At 49.2% G+C, this 15,522-nt stretch overlaps 3 protein-coding genes across 3 annotated transcripts; 2 read left to right on the top strand and 1 right to left on the bottom strand.

Moving 5' to 3' along the window:
• Positions 1 to 575: 575 nt before the first annotated feature.
• GUITHDRAFT_95571 (hypothetical protein) lies at positions 576 to 2,163 on the top strand (the record flags this gene model as incomplete). Its single annotated transcript, XM_005829795.1, has 3 exons — positions 576 to 1,147; positions 1,196 to 1,463; positions 1,557 to 2,163. 3 exons carry the CDS (start codon positions 579 to 581, stop codon positions 2,109 to 2,111), a joined length of 1,392 nt encoding a protein of 463 aa, XP_005829852.1. The 3' UTR covers positions 2,112 to 2,163.
• GUITHDRAFT_153464 (hypothetical protein) lies at positions 2,141 to 2,882 on the bottom strand. Its single transcript, XM_005829794.1, has 2 exons — positions 2,537 to 2,882; positions 2,141 to 2,482 (listed from the first exon to the last, which is right to left on the bottom strand). Exon 1 carries the CDS (start codon positions 2,834 to 2,836, stop codon positions 2,618 to 2,620), a length of 219 nt encoding a protein of 72 aa, XP_005829851.1. The 5' UTR covers positions 2,837 to 2,882; the 3' UTR covers positions 2,141 to 2,482; positions 2,537 to 2,617.
• Positions 2,883 to 9,957: 7,075 nt separating this feature from the next.
• Positions 9,958 to 10,554, top strand: GUITHDRAFT_59509 (hypothetical protein; the record flags this gene model as incomplete). Its single annotated transcript, XM_005829793.1, has 1 exon — positions 9,958 to 10,554. A coding segment is annotated over one exon (597 nt), but the record flags the coding sequence as incomplete, so codon positions are not given.
• Positions 10,555 to 15,522: the final 4,968 nt, after the last annotated feature.

The raw sequence follows: 15,522 nt of genomic DNA, 5'->3' as shown, positions 1-15,522 counted from the left end.
AAATGGTATATGATAGAGGTAAAGAGGTGGTTTGGAAATGATCCAAGGGGTGGGGTAGAGACCGGGAAGATATTGGGGTCAGTCGGTGTTGCTAAGGGGTGGGTATAAGTAGGGGGTAGGGGTGACCGATGATTGTGGGATGATGCCGCACATGCGGGCAGAGGAGAAAATGAAGATGGGTTGAGGTGGATAAAGGGCGAGGAGAGGTCGATGACTAGACTTGATGTTGATGAAAATTTGTGAAGACACAAACCTGATTGTTCCCGTGCTTCCTATGATGTAGAGATTGACTTCCTGCAACATCTGTTGCACTGATGAGAAACATTGACATCTGCTGATTTGGTATCGATGGTCTCCAATGTCCGAGCATCGTGTCTTTCATCTCCGCTCTTTGCTTTATTTCCCTGAAACCATGTATTACTGTTTAGTGTGGAAAAACGGTTGAAAGGCAAAGGAACACTGTAGTGATTGTGAAAGGGTTGGAGGAAATGGCCAACCTGAAAAGGCTTTACTGAGTAGCTGATCTGTCTGCATGATCTTATCGTATTGACTCTTGTATTTGCAGCATGTCCAATCCTATGTTCCCATGGGGCAACATGCCCATCACTGAGGCTGATCCTGATGTCGCGGACCTCATTGAGAAGGAGAAGAACCGTCAGTGGAGAGGACTTGAGTTGATTGCCTCCGAGAACTTCACCTCCCAGGCTGTGATGGAGGCCAACGGCTCTTGCTTCACCAACAAGTACTCTGAGGGTCTTCCCGGTGCCAGGTACTACGGAGGAAACGAGAACGTCGACAAGATCGAGAGGCTGTGCCAGGACAGGGCCTTAGCTGCCTTTGGATTGAAGCCTGAGGAGTGGGGGGTCAACGTTCAGCCATACTCCGGCTCTCCTGCCAACTTCGCCGTGTACACTGCCCTCTTGCGCCCCCACGATCGTATCATGGGTCTCGATCTCCCCCATGGAGGACATTTGACTCACGGGTTCTACACCGCCAAGAAGCGTATCTCAGCGTCGTCGATCTACTTCGAGTCCCTTCCTTACAGGTTGGACGAGAAGACTGGATACATCGACTACGACAGGTTGGAGGAGCAGGCCATGCTCTTCAAGCCCAGGATTATCATCGCTGGAGGCTCCGCCTACCCCCGGTACGTGATCGATTTCTTTTCCTGACCATGTAGTGACCCATCCAACAGGGACTGGGACTACCAGAGGTTCAGGGACATCTGCGACAAGGTTGGCGCTTACATGATGATGGACATGGCACACATCTCCGGTCTTGTCGCTGCTGGAGAGCAGAAGTCACCCTTTGCCTTGGCCGACATTGTCACCTCCACGACCCACAAGTCGCTCCGCGGTCCGCGCTCGGGCATCATCTTCTTCAGGAGGGGCAAGAACGCCAAGACTGGAGAGGACTACAACTTTGAGACCGACATCAACCAGGCTGTCTTCCCTGCGCTCCAGGTACTGCGTCCGTTCCCTTACCTCATCCATGCACTTGAAAACCACTGCCCTGCTCGCTCATTCAAAGGTTCTTGTTCTTACGGTTGAGATCAGGGTGGACCTCACAACCACACCATCGCTGCCTTGTGTGTTGCCCTCAAGCAGGTCAACTCCCCCGAGTTCAAGAACTACGCCCAGCAGATCCGCAAGAACGCTCAGGCCATGGCCAAGCGCCTCATGGAGCACGGACACACTTTGATCTCCAACGGCACTGAGAACCATCTCATCCTCCTCGACCTTCGCCCTCACGGCCTCACCGGGTCCAAGGCCGAGAAGGTCTTCGAGTTGTCTTCCATCACTCTCAACAAGAACGCCGTTGCTGGCGACACCAGCGCCCTGATGCCTGGAGGTATCCGCATCGGCACCCCGGCCTTGACCTCCCGCGGCTTCCTCGAGGAGGACTTCATCAAGGTTGCTGACCTCATCCACGAGGGCATTCAGATCTGCATCAAGGTGCAGGAGAAGTCTGGCAAGGCTCTCAAGGACTTCATCCCGGCCCTTGAAGGAAATCCCGACATTGCTGCCCTCAAGCAGAAGGCCGAGCAGTTGGCCACCAGCAAGCCCATGCCTGGATTTGACGTCAAGACCATGAAGTACCCAACTTTGTAAATGTAAGTGTGGAATTCGCTCTAGTAAGACAATCATAAAAATTCTTTATCATACAAGTTTCAAGATCTGAGATAAACTACGTCAACGAGTGTCTAGCAAAACAACAATCTCGATTCCAAGGCCGTATGGCGTGCGAGTTGTGGTGTAGTCCGGATTGACGGCATGGTTGTCCGTCGTTAAGATCCAGGAGGTCTGCGTGTCCACAAACCTGCAGCGTCTGGTCAGAGCGGTGAGAGGTGTTGACTTTCAATCACGGGCAGTGTGCCGCTTGCTGCATCGACGAGGGCTCGTTGGGGTTCCGGTACTCCCGGCACACTTTGGCGTGATATGCTGTGTCAGGATCCAGAGAGCCGTCGTCAAGGCTTGTCAGCCTGGTAGCACAGTCAGCTCCTGTGCCCCGCAGCTCCTCTGTTGCAGGAACTCACGAGATTGGCGACTCCCACGAGCCCTCACTCGCGTTGGAGGACGTGGTGACCTGCAAGTTGCGCTGCCACTGGAACCACAAGTCACCCTGGGTGAAGATGGACAGAATCTCGTTGTGCGACGCTACGTATCTCAAGATCCGGATGTCTCGCACCTGCCATGCTCGTCGTCACCGAATGTCGCAGGGCCTCCTCCCTCACCCTCCCGAAGAAGAGCCTCTCAAACGACGCGTATCTTGGATCATGGCCGAACTCGATGCGGCCGGAGGGAATGTGAGTTATGTTCCACAGCCCGAGGTCCATGAAAGCGACGAGGGTGGCGTCAACATAGAGATTTACTCTCCTCGGCCCGAAAGTGAAGGCAAGGTGATAGTTCTTCCCGAGCTCGAAGTATTTACAAGTGCCTGCCAACACAACCATATTCATGATGGGAACAAGAAACATGGTGACACCTGTCACAGGATCAGGGTAAAGTCCGTCTATACACCATCCGTTGGGGAACGTAGTCGTGCGCCGGTTGGCCTTGTAGAAGATGTCCTTGCCATCGATTGGATAGATCGAATGCTCCCTCACGCTGATCTCATGAGTTGCGTTGCGGAGGTATAAGTCAACAACGACATTTACTCCGTTCGGGTGCTCATAGGGAGCAAGCTGCCAGCTCCACATCCCATTCTTGTCGACATCTTGACGGCCGATGATGCTGGACGCGCGTCCAAGTGACATGAGGCTGCCTCGTGAAGGGAAGATGTTGTCCATTCGGAATCGAAACATGACGGTGAGCTCTCGACGAGGGTTGTACTCGGCGCAGGTCTCGTTTGTGAACGGGTTTCCCATAGGATTCCCGATTTGATTCCACCTGTACCATTCCCCCACTTCCGGGATGGTTTTCTGCACCTTGTTGGAAGCTGCTGTCCCTTCGTTCACAACGATCTGCTCACCCCATTGCAGGTCTGATTTGGTGGGTTGATCCAAATTCAGAAACATGGAGCAGGCAACAGCCGGCGTTGGCTTCGGGATGGCAATATACGAGTCAGATATCAAGATCCCATTCGAGTCAAAATTCAGATTGGAGCCATTGTTCATCAAGAAGAACATGGGAGTCTTGTTATCCGAATAATCGACGATAGTGTCGATTAGAGGGTACCAAGCAAACACTTTCTCCTTCACCACCTTGGAGCAGTCCACTCCCGTGTATCCTGGAAAGCACACGCAGTTCTTGATCTTCTGTTGGGTGCACACTCCATTGCCAAAGCATTGATTGGGGCAAGTCTGGAGCAGCTGGACACGGATATTGAATGTCCCTCCTGTCGAACCAGCGTAAACTCCCACATACCACGTCGACTGCAACGGCAACTTTGACATCACCGTTACACGGCAACTGGAACAAGGAAGCTCTCTGAAGGTGTTGTCTGTTAAAGAGATCGGAAAGTCCGCCTTCTTGAGCACTGTCGTTAGGTTGTACTTGGCGCTCATTGGAATTACAGAAAGTCGAAAACCGTCGGGCGTTATGTCAGGTGTGATGTCGAAGAAAAAGTAACCCCAGGTATATGGTGCTAAAGTGAATTGAGATTGTTTGCTGCCGAAATTGATCTGTTGTTTATCGAACTCAAGGAAGAGAACTTGAAAATCAACAGCATATGAAAATGCGATTACTGAAAGATACCACACCCCTGGAGCACTGGTAGACGGCAAGAAATCCAATATACAATCGAGACACCCGTTTGAGATCAGAGCTTGGCCAAGTGAGCTACTTGCGTCAAATTCGGTGAGAGGATAACTGCCTTTCTTGAGCGTCGTCACCAACGAGCCTTGCGTGCTCGTCGTAGAGCTTACACGCACCTGGAAACCAGCGTTTGAGGTCACGTTGAAATGGAAATACTGATAAAACCCTGGCTCGACACGACCTAATGCGGGCACAGAAGAAACAATGTTCGATGATGAATACTGGATCACATTGATTGAAAAGTATGAATCATCTTGAAATCCATATACCGAGACATACCAATAGCCAACCTTGCACTTCTCTGGTGCCAGATGCAGTCTACAAGATTGACAGTAATACTGTGCAGCAGCGACAGGATAACTATTTCGAGAGTCTGGCTCTTCAAAGACTTCAAACACTTGATTGTACCTCAAGAATGTCCAAGGTTGCCCATCGTTGGAGTCTGTTTTGATTACGTTGACTTGAAATCCATAAGGATTGGGAATGTAAATACGAAAGTATGACCACCTGTGTCATTTTCAGCTGAAAGCATCAAATATCAATTCAAACTTACCTGGTGTAGGTGACTAGCCCTTGCTGTGTTGAGCCAAGCGTAAGATCAATCTGCTGGGGGTAGATATGAAAATTGAATGGACTCCCAAACAAGAGATTACTCCCAACATATATGTTCGCTATGTAATCAGCAGACAAAGTGGCAAAGATTGTGGCCTGATACTTCCCTTGATTGCAACCTTGCACAACACCTTGAAAGCCTTGAATCGTTTGAGACTCATAACGCACTTGATTTGTTTCTGTACTTATCCCTGTTGTAGCATTCGTTACGATGTTCGTAAGTTTGAAGTGATCCAACGAATACTGCGCAGGTTGAACTTGTATGCTTATTGTTTCTGTACATTCTGTCGCGTCATTCAAGTACTTATCTTTTGCAAGTACATAAAAAACCATGTTCTGGTTCGCCATGCACAACGTAGTGTCAGTGCAAGATAATATCGGGCCTGCTGCCCGAAAGTTTGAGATGACTTGTGGGTCTGGAGTTACAACAAGCGACAAGGGGCTGCCAGCAGCGAGCTGGGGATTGACCGTGTCGACATATATCCAGACATTGTAAGATCCGCTGATCGTCAAAACAAACGAGAAGACATAAGCCCCATTCAGACACTGTCCTGTGACCTGAGCATACCTCGTCTCATAGTAAAGGCCGTCAGACACGTCTGTAGGGGAGACATCTGTAGGCTGAAGAGTTGGATTGCTGGGGGGATAGCTGGTGTACTGTAGAGAGGCAATATCAAAACGGATGACCGGAAGGTACCGTGCTTGAACCTCTGGAGTTCCATACGTTTGCCCGCAAGGGCCATTCTGAAAATTACTTTGGAGGAGAGAGAAGTATTGTACCCCCACTTGCGCGGTTCGGAATGTGCTCATCATTCCTGGCTGGTTGCCGCCCGTGACCACAAATTGAGCTCCAACCACCGTGATGGTGTACGGGCTCCCAAGAATCTGCGGACCAGCATTCGAAGCCGTCGCGAGATCGCAGAGCTGGTTTTCCCTAGGAGTGTACGGGGGGTAGTGGGTGAGGTCTTTGCAATAGTGGACTTCGAGACTGTATGTTCCTGTGGTTGAGATGGAGTATGTGACTTCGACGGGACCATTGCCATACGATACCGGCTGAATGATCTGTTGAAGCCCGAGGTAACTGACAGGAGTAAGGAAGATTTGAAAGACAAACATCCCGCTTGTGTGCTGGTTTCCAAACTGATCTGTCGGAATGATAGAAAAGGTGACTTGCTCATTCTGGATTGACCCAAACAAACCATTCCCGTATGCAAAGGTATGATTGAAGTCTACAGGACCAGCATTGATCGAGTTGAGTTGAGGCCCAATGACTAATGCCAAAAGAGTGATTTGCAAGCTGTAGAAACCACTTCTTGAAGGCGTGAAGTATACCGCGTACTGCGTCGATGCGCAAGATATTGAAGACGGAACGGGAACAGCGACTGAATTCCCTTGCACCTCAGCACTTGCGCACCTCAACTCCTGGCAGTTCGTAGGCACCAGGTAGGAAATCTTGATGGCCTGCAGGTTACTGACAAAACTGCTGGCCGAGGCAGCGGAGCAACTTGCTGACGCTGCTGGATTTGAGAAAGCATCTCCAGAGGTGAAGAAGATTTTAGAGAGCGCGTTTGCAGCTGGAATTTGTGTATTTCCAGCGCATCCTCCATTGAGTTGAGGATTCAGGCAATAACTGTGAGACGGCGATTCAACGAGTTGATCGAGAGGGTCAATTCAAACTCACCTGCAAGCAGGAGATGACTGTGTGCAGGGCGGCCTCGAGCTCAAGACAGTATCAATGAAGTATGTTTGATCCCGGCTTGGGCCAGCCACAACATATGTGGAGGAGCTCTCAAAACTAAAACAGCAAATCATGTCGAGGCAGAGCAACCTTCACTGCCTTACGGGCTTGTTGAGCCACCGCCGTATTCTTGCAAAGGTGTCCAAATGGTCTAAGACATTGATTAGAGCTATAAATTCGTTTCATGCAAAACAGTTCCTCAACCTGTCCATTCGTGGAGACACCGGTGTTGAGAGAAACTTGTAATTGATACTGCCCTGCTATTGTTGTGATGTACTGAATGAACCACTGTCCATTGACACACTGCAAATGAGAAATCTCAGTCACACACCTTTCCTTGCTTGTCAAGTACAACAGACCTGGACTGCACTTGATGGAATCGTCAATGTGTGGCCATTTGGCGCGTTGTAAGATGGCGCTTTTGTTTGGAATATGATTTGGAACTGATTGTTGTTGAGGTTTGTGGTAACACCAGTTGTATCCTGACGCAGTCTTCGTCAAGGACATCGACAAATACTGAGGCAGTGCAACGTTACCGTTGGATTACAAATTGTAACCAATTCTTGCAGCCCAGAGAGAACATTCAACTGCGTTGTCAAGATTTTGAAGTTGTTGATACATGTCGGAACTTGTGATATTTCTGTACAATTCTGTCGTGCGCAAGTGAGTACTTCAGCACGATTCAAACGATTTATCATATTACAAAACATGCAGCAGCTATTCTTGGCTGACTCTGGGCACTTGAGCATACAACTAGAAGGGTGTCAAGCAATCATGCAAGGGGTACATCACTCACCATGCGGTTGGTCTTCTGTGACAGAGATTTTCGGGAACTGAACGAAGAATGAATATCTGAAGTGCATCTTAACCCCTCAAAGAATCAAACAAGCATCGATAACTCACTGCGATACAGCATTGAGAATGATTGAAAGCAGTATTAAGATTCTCAAACTCAACATCGCCCTCTATGGCAGATGACAGAGCTTCGAAAGTTCAACAGGCGGCCGATCATGTGGTATCAAGTAGGCTACAGCATTTTCACTATGTCGGGGTTCAGAGATCAGGAATCACCGCAGGTCTGGTGGGCGGCATAAGGTGATGGTCTCGTCAAAAAACGCCGACCGATCGCGTTGACCCTGCAGACGATGAATGAGAAGAAATCTCAAGCCTGCTCTCCATCCGAGCTCCCTCCCCCATTGCTATCCCTTCCCGTTTTGGATAGACATTATAGGTCTCCCTTATCCCCGTCTCTCCTCCTCCGTTGAAAAGTTTTCTGCTTCCTTTCTCGAAACCTCTCGTTCCGATCAGGCAAGTTCCCTTCCTCTTTTGGGCCCAGCAGCTTCAATTCCTTGATCTCCCTACGCTTCAATTCCTTTAACTCTTTCTTCCCTTGATCCCTTTCAAGTTCCCTCCCTGTCTTCTCTCCCCCTGTCCGCGGCAAGCTCCTTGCCGCCCAAGATTCGCTGCCATGGTTGCTCCAACAAACGGATAGCCCTGATAGTAACCCCATCATATTTCACTACCCCTAGGGAGGGACTCACGTCTATCTCTCTAGCACGAGACTCGTCAATATCTATTCACCTCTCTGATTAATTTCCCCTACCCTTCATCCCTCCCCTTTTATCTCTACCCCACCACACTCTCCATACAAAGTTTTCACCACCGGTATTGAAGATGGATATTCCCTCTATGAGCAGGGGGTAGGGGTAGGCTGGATTCGAATGTGGCGTGCAAGGCTACCTCAATGGCGGCAAGGAGTAGAGTGGCGTCTAGGAAGAGAGGAGAAGATGCAGGAGGCAGCGAGAGGAGCTGTGATGTGTGTCTCTCAAGGAACAGTTGGTCAACTGCAGATGCAAGGGGACAAGCAAGTGATATGTACTAAAGACTCCAACTCGCTTTTGAGGGACTCGGAACGAACAACCAGAATCGAGAAACGACTTTGAGTTGGCAGGGAAAAGGGGAGACGAGAGACTGAGATATAATATTTTGCACGGTATTTTTGAAAAAGAACAGGACCCCGTGCATTTACCGTGAATCGGTCAACCTGAAGTTGGACAGCGCATAAGTCACGCCCAGGGATGAGGAATATTTGCAAGCAATCATGGCATATCACAACGATTCCACTGCTTTCTGGGTGCTGATTTGACGAGAATATCAAAACATATTGAAGAATTACAAACTATGAAAAAGATTTTCTTCAAACTGCTGAGGATGTACCTCATATTCCTTGGTTCTGGAGTATCTGTTGTGTATGCTAAGATTCCGCCGGAGTGTATCAAACATGCGATTCGTGGGATAAGGGGAGGGGGAGGAGCTACCCCTGAACCACGAATCACAAGAAGCGCCTCCAGGAAAATGCTTCAAAACTCGAGATCGAAATCTTCTCCAAATTTGAGAGCAGAGAGTGCATGGAAGGGCTCGGACAAACTTGGAGGAACAGTACTTGTATGTGCTGTAGAGAGCAACTTTTACCTTGGGACAGATAGAAGGAAAAAATGGAGAGGAAAGTGTACATCGCTTGCATCATTCCAGGCAGAGTTGTGCTCAAGCTACAATATCCCTCCAACTTCACAGTTGCAATACTTCGACTCCGAGTTGCACGAGTTCATTGACTTGGAAGAAGATCTTTGGCAAGATTTCATCGAACAGCAAACTCACAAAGTGCGGATTCTGCCGATGGATCCCTTACCAGATCAAGAGTCTGCGACGTTGCCTGCCAATGTCACTGTTTCGAACCTTAATGAGATAGGAAGTCGTGCAGATCGCGGTGGCAATACTTTGATCGACGATGAGGATGCGATACAAAAAACTGCGGGGAGAAGTTCAAGGAGGGTCCTCTTTCAGAGTCCGCCCAGCACTGAATCAGTATCAAAGGGTCAAAGGGATATTCCTAGACGGGGTAAACAGAAAGAGGAAAGCATCCTTTTTGAGGAAGCTCTTGAAGATGGCTTGACGATATCGGATGAGATATTGTTCGATGAAAAGCAAGATGACGATTCCCTCGTAACATCTTCTATGAACTCCCTGGAGGCCTCACCCACCATCCCAGACGCCCTCACGCCGCTGAAGCAGGAGGAGCTCGAGGGAGCTCGAGGGACGAAGAACTCAAGGCTCTCTTCCAAGCATGACCGGGCAGTCAGCGTCCGACAGGAGGCAACACCCGTCGGCAGAAGTCCCATGAGTTCGAGAGCAGTCTCTTTTCAGACTCCAATCCTGGAGAGGTCGACACGCGGAGGGAGGGCCTACACTCCTCTGTCTGACTTCATGTCTGCTGAGAGAACCCCAAAGATCCGAACACCCAAGTCGTCAATAGGTTTCAGGAGAGTCCGGGATGAAATAGCCCGCAACTTTTATCACGAGCTGAACCAAGCTGTTTTCGATGACGCGCTGCCCCAGGACCTCGAGATCAAGTGGACCAATTCGTACAGCAAGACAGCAGGGGTGACAAGTTTCAAGCTCAGGTATGATGATCAAGGGTTTGTGGAGTACACAGCAGCTGTTGAGCTTAGTGGGAAAGTCGTTGATAGTGAGGAAAGACTCAAGAGCACCTTGGCTCATGAGATCTGTCATGTTGCCCAGTGGGTGCTGGACAAGGAATCTAAACCACCGCACGGCAACAGCTTCAAAAAATGGGCAGAACGGGTGGAGAGCTATGATCCACTCCTGAAAGTGGACACATGTCACAGCTATGACATCAACTACAAATTTCGCTACAGATGCGTTGAATGTGGGTGCGAGTATGGGAGACAGACGAACTCCATCGACATCAACGAGAAAGCATGCGGAGAGTGCAGCGGCAGACTGGAGGCTCTTCAGACTCCTCGACCAGCCACGGGCTTCGCCGCCTTCATACAAAGACACTTCATGAAGGCAAGAACAGCGCTCACCATGGAAGAAGCCTCCGAACCTGCACATGGGACAGTGATGGCGCTGCTCTCAAAGATGTGGAATCAGAGGAAGGTGCTTGCGTCCTACAGAGAAGATCCGGTATCTCCCCTTATCGACGTCGACAGACTCGCACGGGAGATGCGAAGAGAGCTTCCTGCGTGAGATTGATACCTGCATGGTACGCGCATCGTCCTGGTAGAGTGGAACTTTCGATTGTAAGGAATACATGTGATGTTTTTGAATTTAAAAAGTGAATCATCCTTAAAATTGCATCTCTCGAAGCACCGCAGTTAGGGTTCTATTCTCCAGAGGCATTGCCGGGGGTTGCAGCCAAGCAAGATTGATTTCAAAGTTCCTATGGCGATGAACATGATTGAGGATATTTGCCAAGAGCAAGAAGCGCTCCAGTCAGGAGAAGAGGTTTTGCCTCACAACTTTGGCTGATGTTGCAGCACTGGACTCCGCACACAAGTGGTAAGTTCATTCAGACCAATTTCAGCTCTGCAATGTAGTGGATCGCATTATCTTGAATCGGTCGCCAAAAATTGAATCGGTCACCAAGCTACTGGTGGACAGAAGACACTCATGCTGTGTTGATATCTCGAAGCAGATGTTATCTTGTAGGACAACGCTGAGAGCGAGTGAGAGCTTTCCCATCAATCTCCTGCACCAGCCGCTAGCATTCGCTAGCATTCAACTTCAATCCCCTCATCTCCTACACACTCGTGTGTTGCTATCCTTTTTGTCCTCTTCACCTCTGCTCCTCCCCTCTCATCGATTCCTCATGAAACCATCAATTCGCTTCATCCTCACCTGCTCTGTTCCTGACCTGCTGTGCACATCATTCTCAACCTCTCCTGGACTGCTCACCTCTCATCTCCTCCTGTCCCTTCTCACACCAACTTTGTTTTCCTCTCACGATTTGTAGAAAAGGAAATGAGGAGGAAAAGAGGTCATCGCTTTGGCACGGACGATTGATTGGGCTCCGATAAAGGAGTTTGCAGATACTTCGAAAAGTATCAGGATAGTGTCATATCAGTACTGTATGCATTGACCTGGATCACATTGCATCATTCGGTGGGTACGACTTCAGCGAACACACGGACTTGCTAGTACCCCGGCAGTGTATCATTTCTTGCTAGCTTTTGTCTTGAGAGTTTCGAGACATAAAGTCGATACTTGAAGGGCTCGGAAGGTGCGGCAGCCTCGACATGGTCCCATCATCTTGTAACCACCGTGACTGTTATGACCATTGGCAGTCACGGGTATGAGGCTGAGGATCCGGTCGGCAACGCCCACATGCTCTTCGAAATCAGCCATTGGCAACGCCCTCAGGCTCTGCAGCAACCTGTCGGGTGCCAAGGAACGGAACCGCGGCTCGTGCTTCCGCTCAGCTTGTTAGTCTGCCATGGATCCCATCATGCATATTTTTAGATGGTCGGGCCCGGCAAAGGGCCCGGTGCTGCGCCGTGACACCGCTACTAATAAAAACTGTCAGCAGTGGGTGTGACCAAACAAACAAAAAGAAACAAAGAAATAAACAAAATGCTGTAAAAGGCTGAACAACCCTTTGCTGGATCCAAAGAACAACGCTTCGACTGCGACAAAATCGAAAATACATCTTCTCCGATCTGACACGTGGGTGTAAATATCTTGAGATTTACCGAAGTTTTACTATATGTCAGCCGACATAAAGCCTGGCAGTCACGTGGCATCCAAAATATGATCTCGTCAGGGAGATACCAAGAGGCTGGTATCTCGTGCAATCTCGCCCCCTGGCATTTATTTGGCTACCCACCCCTTCAGATTTCAATGTTCCCGCACCCTCCAGAAATTATAACAACTCGATAATGATTGCCAGGGTAGGGTAGCCGCGGAGGTTACCCGGTTCCCCAGCATGGTGGTAGGAGCTTCCGACCCTGATCTAAAACACTTGTAGAGACAGTGGTCATGGCAGCGCATGGCCCCTTCCACCCTACCCTCCTGTTTCATCGTGGAGGTTTCAAAAACGATTAGACTGGAGTCTTGTATACATGAGAACCTGAGGTTTTTATCAATTACTTCATTAAGCCCACAGTCTCGAATGGCTCACTGCTTCCATGTCGCCAACGGTAGAACGGACCCTGGTTACCCCCCTACCATCGCATTTATCCAGTGAGCTTCGTGGACCCAAACCGTTGCTTTTCTTCACTCTTTCAAAAAAGTGTTTTTATCTGAGTGTCTAAATAAACATTTTTAAAACGGGCTCATGGAATCTCGCTCGTATCTCCTTCGATCTCCATGATTCCTGTCTCCCTACCCCCTCCTTGTGCAAGAAGCACCCACCGCTAACCAAGCTGAAACCACTCTTTTCGAGGATTTGCTCTTGTTTGGGCCTCCTTGAAATATTTCACGACAGTCCCTGAAATTGGCATGAGACTTTAGCTCGGCGGCACAGCAAGGCACACAAAGGGAATTCTTATGCAATCGCTCATGCAACGGCTTGACCTTGACCCCCTGCATCTGTCCACCCCCTTGTTTCCATCCTTACTTTCGGCTGAATTCCAGACTGTTGATCCCAAATTTCAACATGATGCCACCCCACCCTGGCTTCTTCCCTGAAACAGCACTGACCACCCACCAAGTATTGTAGGACCCCAGTAATTTTATACCCACATATCCCGTTTGGGTCCCTTTTTTATGGTGATGACCCCTTGTTTTCTCTGAGACTACCCCCACTTTCTACCGTACCTGCAGATGTCCCATCATGACCCACTCATTCACAACCTACCCACCCTCGTTGTACATCAGCCGCCTACATTTCGGAGAAGAGCCTTTATGCAGGGAAGCGGCTGCTACTTGTGCTCGAGTGATTTTGCCCTTGACCTGTCTCAGCAATCAGATCTGCTCGTTTTTGTCCTACATACGACTTGAATTCTTCCTGCCTGGTGCCTTCTGCTCGCTTTCCTTGTGCCCTTTCACCTTCGTTCCTTGTTTCCTTCCCGTCCGAGTCTAGCCTTAGACCTAACTCTATCAGTGGCACCCGGATCGTTTTAGCCTCGGTTGATTTCTGTCTGAGCCAAGCAACTCCCTGACGCCACTGGCTTGCCTGTAATCGATGCTTGGAGCAGGCTGGGAGTATTGAATTGATACAAAAGTTTCGCCCACCCTGTGGCAATGAAGCTCAGTGTTGGAAGCGAAATGTCGCCGGGCATCAAAAATGTGACAGTGAAGAAAGAAGGAGGAATCCCTCATGCGAAAGGAAGTAAGATTCTTCCCGGAAACCTGCCAGAGCCAGAGCTCATGCGGGCACTTGAAGAACTTCCAGTAGGTGCCCGTCTGGCTACAAACACGGTCTTCCAGTGCTGGCGGGTAAGAAAACATCTTATTCCTCACTCTTTTGACTTTTGTCTTGTCAGGATGGCAAATTCGCAGATGACGAATTTCTTACTTTCTTGAACTCCATTTCTTCATACAGTCCTCAGTTGACGTCCCTCTTGCGTAATCAAGCAGGTTCCTCTGGTCCAGCTGCTGGCGCAAAGAACAGAAACAATCAGTTTGGTCTGAACCAAAATAAGTCTCTACAGCAATCTTCGCTTCCTGACGAAACTGAAAGCGCCATGGGTATCAACAAGGAGTGGCGTGCTCGACGGAGGCAGGAGTCTCTCCGAAGGAGATTTCACGGCATACAAGGAAATCTTCATCAGAGATGCACGAAATACATTTGCAAAATTTTGTCGCAGCTGCGATCTTCTTTGCCAGTATCTGCACGTGTTTCTTTGCTTGATATTGTTACTGCCTTCTTGAACAAACGGTTGACTCCAGAGGCATTTGGAGAAGCAGTTCTCAACCTAGTGGATCAATATCAGGTCACTGTCCTCCTGAATTACATCCCTCAGAGAAGTTACGGTTTCCCGATTGTGGATGCCAGTACTAAGCGACATACGATGGAGTGCCAAATGGAAAGTAATAGAAATCTGCCGAGCAATTCGAAAAGGAGCAAATCGACACTGCCGCCACTAAAGTCTGCTTCACCTACTCTACCTGCAGCAATGGAAGCGACTGACACGATAGATTGTTGTCGCTGCCAGCATGATCCAGTTGATGACCACAGATATGTGCGGTGTAATGTGTGCAACAGAGCTTTCCATCACGTCTGCGCACTATACGATCCGACCAGCTCAGGTAGAGCACATTTTCAATGTGGCTTGCAGGACTGCGCTTCAAGCTCCATTCCCACCCGTTCGATACGTTACAGACCAGAAGATCTTGTTTCGACGCCTCTTGGTGATTTCTTGACAGCACGAGCTCGAATGACCATACCGAATCCATCAGAGTTGGTCGTCAAGGTGGTCAGTGACAAAGATGTATATAAGCAACTTCCCGAACCCTTGAGCAAGGTCAATGCAAGGTCATATTCTTGGTGTTCATACAGATGTAAAAGCATCCTTGCATTTCGTAAATTTCCGAATGGTTCCGAGGTGGTTTTCTTTGGCATGTACGTTCACGAATATGGAAGGGCCTGTCCGCCCTCAAATGCAGGCCGTGTATTTTTAGAATGTATTGATTCGACACCACTTTATTCCGAAGAGCGCGGTTCAGAACGACAGGATATATTGACCAGCATTATAATAGCATACCTGGAATATGTGTCAGCACAAGGCTTCTCCTTTGCACACATGCGAGTTGCGCCGCCAACGGATGAGAATGGCTACATATTTGCAAGTCGAACGGTGAATGTGAGACTTCGCGCTGCAATGCATCTTGCGCACTGGCTCAAGAGGCTTTTGAACCTAGCCATCAGCCGTGGTGTCATTTCCTCGTATAATGCAAGCCCGCACAGCTCCATGAATAACTTTCCGCCGTCGTTGCTGGAGCCCAGCCATCTTGCAGCAGATATTGCATTTCGATACGCAGGCAGTGGTCCCACCTCTGAGTATGGATTTCTTCCTGGAGTGGGTGCCATCGACAAACACCCATCTGGCTCTGCCTTTGTGCAAGTATGTGCTCGTTCTTATCTTGTGCCTCTTTCGCGTCATTGACATCTTT

The sequence above is a fragment of the Guillardia theta genome, assembly GCF_000315625.1.
Source record: "Guillardia theta CCMP2712 unplaced genomic scaffold GUITHscaffold_50, whole genome shotgun sequence".
NCBI classification, from domain to species: Eukaryota; class Cryptophyceae; order Pyrenomonadales; family Geminigeraceae; genus Guillardia; species Guillardia theta.
Note: the sequence above shows the minus strand (reverse complement) of the source record. Positions and strands in the feature narration are given on the sequence as shown.